Source organism: Microtus oregoni, unplaced genomic scaffold, assembly GCF_018167655.1.
Source record: "Microtus oregoni isolate MIOR12 unplaced genomic scaffold, Mior012 000008F_ref0000371, whole genome shotgun sequence".
NCBI lineage: Eukaryota > Metazoa > Chordata > Mammalia > Rodentia > Cricetidae > Microtus > Microtus oregoni.
The window spans coordinates 48,242,242-48,248,241 of NW_024543067.1; the positions used below are offsets into that span (position 1 = coordinate 48,242,242).

General features: G+C 45.4%; 1 protein-coding gene across 1 annotated transcript in view; it reads right to left on the reverse strand.

Annotated features, from left to right (window-relative positions):
* Positions 1-5,420, reverse strand: part of Barx2 (BARX homeobox 2) — a 65,142-nt gene extending 59,722 nt beyond the window's left edge. Inside the window, exon 1 of the mRNA XM_041657540.1 lies at positions 4,809-5,420. Within this exon, the coding sequence (XP_041513474.1) occupies positions 4,809-4,995 (187 nt within the window). The 5' untranslated portion in view covers positions 4,996-5,420. The remainder of the gene's footprint in view (positions 1-4,808) is intronic.
* Positions 5,421-6,000: the final 580 nt, after the last annotated feature.

Genomic DNA, 6,000 nt, shown 5'->3' on the forward strand with positions numbered 1-6,000 from the left:
TGAGCAGCCTCGAGACTTCACAGAAATCCACTTTTCTCTTTTATCTTCCTTTTTTTTTCTTTCTAATCTCTCTTTACAATTTAAACAACCATTTCAGTTCTTACTGCTTCTCATACAGACCAATGGAAAACCTACAATGTGCTAAAATTAGTTTTATACTGTCTGTCTCTATTTGCATTATAATTTCAGTCTCCATCTCAAAGAATAAATATCCTGAATGATATATGCAACAGGCCTTATAAGTGAACCTGTCTGTCTGGGTATTCTAAGCAAATATAAATATTTGCTTAATTAAATTATCAAATTCAATGTTATAAAGGACATTGGAAGAGGCACTTTAAGTCTGCACAAAATTTCTAATCCTTTTTCCATCTGCAATTAGAAAAATCAGCAGCAACAGAAACTGCTAGGAAATAATTCATAAGCTCTTAGAGCCAATTCCTAAGGAACCCCTCAGCATCTCAATATAATTTCTTTAAAGAGAAATCAGAAAACTTAAGAGGTGGTGGGTGAGTCAACAGCTGCTCTGCAAATGTATTCTGACCCTGATGCCCCCGACGCTGCCCCTCAATGTGTTCTCCCTTTAAATGGGAATCGAGAAACTGGCATGAGTAATTGCTAATAAAAGTCTGCTTGCCTTTGGCAGAACTGATAATGATCATTTTCCCAGACCCTGGTTTACGTTTCCCCATCAACATTCCAGGGCCCAGTTCTCAAGTTCCCAAAACGCTACTGGATTTGGTCTCCAGCTGAAAGACCTGAGGTTCGGGGAATCAGTGGAAGGAAACTCATGAAGCCCTTGCTGGCTCTCTAACAGAGTCATGCAAGTCTGGGCCTCGGAGAACTCTTCACCGTCGTGACAACCCGGTCTTTGTGGTAAGTGTGCACAAGGACACCACCCCAAAGAACTTGTTTCTCACGGACCCACCAGAGGATAAAATGTTCTCAATGCCACCTCCTAAGATAATCACCCTGTCCCAAATGTCCCTTTTGATTGGTTGACTGGCCTCTGGGTGCGACTGCACGAGCTTATCCAGGGTGTGTGACCAAGATACAACAGTCTTCCTGATTTCTGAGAATCCTGACAAGGACAACTGCGTAAAAGGTGGATTGAACTATGTCAAAACACCACTGTGATGCTGTGACTCTGGAAAAAAAAATCAATGAATCTATCTTCCACTTGGATAGATTGACCTCTCGACCCCTGCCAGCTCCAAAGTCATGGCCAGATCTAAAGGATCAACTCTGAAGGTCATGAATAGATTCAGCAGAACCATCCTGCCCAAGAAGGGGGAAGGAGCTAGACTACAGATTGTACCAGAATAATTGAAAGTCACAGGTCTCAAAGTGTCCAAATATTGGTAAGCTCCTCCCCAAGATGAGCAAGTGGAAATGTAAGCTCATTCTAAATAGAAACAATAAATTATAAGTGATTAATCCCGTAGGTGTGTTTATCAATCACCTCACAGGAGAACCCTCAGGGTGAGCTGTTGCATGTTTGTGTTTGTGGAAGAAGTTACCTGTTTTCCCTGAACGTTTCTCAGACTTAGAAACTCTGACCGTCTCTAAAGATTTAAACACAGAGGCAAAGCTTTCAAAAGTTCCAGTGCCAACAACTTCACAATCTAGTCCACTGTGAGGGGCCAATCTTATCCAAATGACTTTCAACCAATGAGAGTTCATCCTGATCCAAAACAGACAACAACAACATACCCCAAAAGGTATACCGTATTTATGAAATCATAAAGTGTACCTTGTTTGGGTAAACTTTCGATCACTGCCTCCATTCTAATATTTGAGAGATGATTACTGACTTCCAGCTGGCAATATATTTGATTCTGTGTGAGGATTGCTGCCAGCAGATTTAAACATAAAACCTACGGGTCACATACACATTAAGTCAAAAATATTCTATACCTCGCTGACAGTGTGAACAGCAAACTTTGTTTAAATGGAGATTTTCTTTAGATTTTGTTTTCTTTTGTAATTTAATGATAAACTTTTCTTTAGTTTGGCTTAAAGAGAAGGACTCTCCCCGGGATCTAGTAAGGTGATTTAGGGGGAACTACTGGAAAACAACATTTAGAGACTACTCTCAAAGAGGATAATTATTGTGTTTTCAATAAAGGGCCTGTTAAACAATACTTCTTAATGATGAGTACTCCGTCAAGAGTAAAATGTTTAGTAATCAATTACTTCCAGGCGATTATCTGCCTAATGAAAAAGCCTTCCATTCTTCTGTTCGCGTAAATGCATACTCATCTGCCGGAGGAGATCTGATATCATGCGCCGCAACTTGGATTACCAAATCTAGCAACACAGACTGCCTAATTAGACAGAAGTTTTTTAAACGCGGCTTTTGTTCTGCCCCTGTCCTGTGTGGTTATTAGACATGCTGGTAAGTCAATTGTGAAGGATTTTCTTAGTCTTAGTTTTCAGTAGTTTGCCTGACAAAGTTCACTTCTGTTGCAGTGACTTAAGCTAGTGGACATGGGCAAACTAAGATGGGAAAATTTGGTAACGTTAATTTCAGTATAAATTTTCACTTACTTTGAATTTCTTGTACATTGCTCCTGCCACATATGCTAAATATCTGTCTCTATCCAGAAAAATGAGTTACTGTTTCATTATAGATACCAGCAGCTTATGACTTCTATTTTTAATTCATTTTTAAAATGTTGTACTTATCCCAGCTAAGATTTAGACATTTGACAGTTAAAAAGTATGAAAAGGCTTTGGAAGCATGAGACCCCAGAGAAGTCACTAATGGGCTTCCCATGATCTTACACATAAGGCTTCCGCTGAAATCGTAAACCCGCTGAAGGCTTACGATCTGAAAGCATGAATTGTTGTAGCTAGGTTTTATGAGTTTAATTCCACTAGCAAATCCTACTTTCTATATTTTAAGTCTCAACAAGAGCAAAATCGAGGCGCATTTTGAAAGAAACAATCCAGAGGAAGAAAGTCACTGCCAATAACCCCTTCTGCCGCAAACCATTAAGGAACTTCTAGGAGCATAGGACTAGCCTGCCATGCCTGTCAACCCACTATTAACACTCACGAAACTGCCTTTGAATCATTACATTTTGTCTGTTTTATTTCCCACACAAGGTTCAATAAATCACGCAGCCTAGATGACTGCATGACAATTTTCTGGGCCTTTTTCTCCCTCTATTTTTCCAGCATTTTTTTTTCATGACCCAGTTCTGTGACTCCTACAAGCCATGAAAAGTTGCCTTAAAATTATGGCAGAGTCCGTGGAAGTCGGCAGGTACTAAAGGACCCCTAGGTCCTCAGGAATTGTATTTTCCTCCCGGAGTCTCTCTCCTGGGCAATGACTGAACAGGGTGCACTAGGATTTACCACAGAAACAAATCCTTGATGGCAGTTGCATTACTGTGTTCTCAAAAGAAGACTGAGCCCCCTTCTCCCTACCCAGTATATCCACAGACGACTTTCATGGGAGGCACCACATACAGCAGACACAGGAAAGCAAAGATGTTACATGACGGGTCCCTCCCGTGTTTCTAAACTCTCTTTTGTGTATCTTACTTATTTCCTTGTTTGTAACATCCAGTTTTATAAGACTTGTTGGGGACATAAGATCTAACTCTGCCTTGCTGACAAAATGTGTAATATTCATTTCTTGGCCAAAAAATGTAGGAATATCTTGCTTTTGGAAAACCTTTGCTGTATTTATTCTAGGTTTGGTGACGGGTTTAGCAGGACTGTCAGAGAAGCAAAGGAGAAGTGGGATCCCAAGCACTATGTTTAGCAGATTTTTATCCCAACAGCTCCCGTAAGGAAGTCTTTGAGAACACTGCTAGCACACACTTTTATTTTTCAGAGTGTAGTTTCTTGACCTTACTTTATGGTAGTCATTCAACAAGCATAACGCCAAGGCCCCTCTGGTTTAGAAGCACTAAGTGTTTGTTTTTATGGGAAGCATCGTCAAGAACTTCTTTTTAGAAGAATTTTTTTAACTTTTTTTTTTAGCTACTCCCACGGGTTTTGTATCTACACCACAAATCCCTGAATCCCCACCATGCCAAGTGAGTCTGAACCCCGGGAGTTTCTCTCACTACACTCAAAATGTTTTAAACGTCTTTGGATTGGTTTCCTACAGACCTACTTTTTCAGTATTATTACTAAATTCTGTCTCTTTCCTATTGGTCTAGTTTTTGTGGCGAGAGGAAACCAGGTTGGAGGGATGCTTTTACTGTTACTAGTTTTGGTTTTAGTCCCTTAAAACCAAACAAGCGTTTGGTCCCCTGCCTATGTCAAAACTCAGCATAGTCCAAAACTGCTTCCCCAGAGGGAGATCATTTTAAGTAAAGTTCGGTGAATTCAGTTTTGAAGCCCAGGAAACCGATTTACTTGTAAAATTACAAAGAAGACATAAGAAGTAGGGCATTAAGTGTACGACCACCAAACTCAAGTTGAAACCGCCAAACACACTGCGCGAAACCACCTAGGCACTGAATCTGGTCAAATGCTTTGAAGTTTCTCATTGGAACTCCATAGTGCCAGGAAGAAGGGTGTTTTCTCCACGAAACAGGAAAGGGCGCTACAGAGGCGTCCCACTGCCAGGGCTGCTTGATCTTAACTTATCTCCCATCCAGGGAGCAGTACCTGCCCTGGCCGGGTTGCAAACGCTCCGCTTTTGAATGTCCACCGCTGGCGGGTCTGTTCTCCTTGCAAGGACGCAGGAAAGAAATCTCTTGGTCCTCTCGCTCTCGGGTTGGAAAGCAGAGGCGACCGCAAAAGGGAGAAACTACCACAGCCCACTATCTCCCAGCGATTCTTACCGGTACAAGAATGCAGAGGCTTGGGTCGCACCACCAGCGACGGGCACACAGAGTAGAGGGAAAGTTTCTCAAAGTAGTCGCAGGTCTCCTTGGAGAGGATCTCATCGATCATGAAAGTCTTGTAGCGCCGCCTGGCTGCTTTGAGCTGGCCGGGTGAGCTCAGCCTCAGTTCCGCGTGGCAATGCATGGTGAGCCGGGACTAGAGCCTGGCGACCTGAGTGCTGCGAGCGCTGGCTCCTCTCGGACCGCGGGGGCTGGCACGCGGGCTGGGGCTTGAGCCCCGCTCTTCCGCAGCCAGAGGGGCGCCGGGGGCAGGTGAGGCGCGCGGACCAGAGCGGGCACGGGCGCGCCTGCTGCGTCTACACCCACCCGCGGAGCAGCATCTTTGACTACAGCCTTTTTGGGACACCGCAGCTGTCAATCAGCGCGCACTTCCTGCAGGGCCAGGTGCGGAGCGCGAGCCGAGGGGCGTCGGCCGCCACCCCGCCCCTGCGCGTCCGCGCTGCCCGGGTGCTGAACTGCGCACCCAGGGTCCGGCAGCTCCAGCTCACCTCCTCCCGCCAGTCCGAGTCGAGCGCTCCCCACGTTAGCTCTCTATTTTAAGACACTCGCGTCGGCTCTTCTCTCCCCATCCCCCCCCCCAAGCTCCAGGTGTGTGTACGGGGGTGCGTGCATGTATGTGCACGCGCAGCACGGCCGGCGCGCGCCACCTCCTCCTGCGGCCCAGGAGCCCGCGGCCGCTTTTCCGAGCCGTGTCTCCCTCTGTCCTCGCTTAAAGCCAGTGCTGCTAAAGGGGCCACCGCTCCCTGCCCCACAACCCTGCGGATAGTTACGTCCCCTTCTCTTACCACAAAATAGTGGAGTCCTCGTTCGGGACTCCAGAGGCTCTGGGCCCCAGAGCACGCGCTTCCCTTCGACCTCTATGTCTCACTTGTCCTCGCGTGGGCCGTTTCCCAGGACCGCGGCGTCCCCTTTTCAGCCCGCAGCTCCTAAACCCGCGCTGCACCCGCGCGCTCCCGGCATGGGGGCATTTAAATAAACTTGATTGTCTTACGATCCCAAACTACAAATGACTTTAGCACAGTCCGTTACCCCAATAATAAACTGGAGGAATAATGTGTATTTGTGTGTGTTTAAATTCTGGTCATAAAACGATTTGCTTTGCTGGAAAGGGCCAAAACAGCAGGATCGT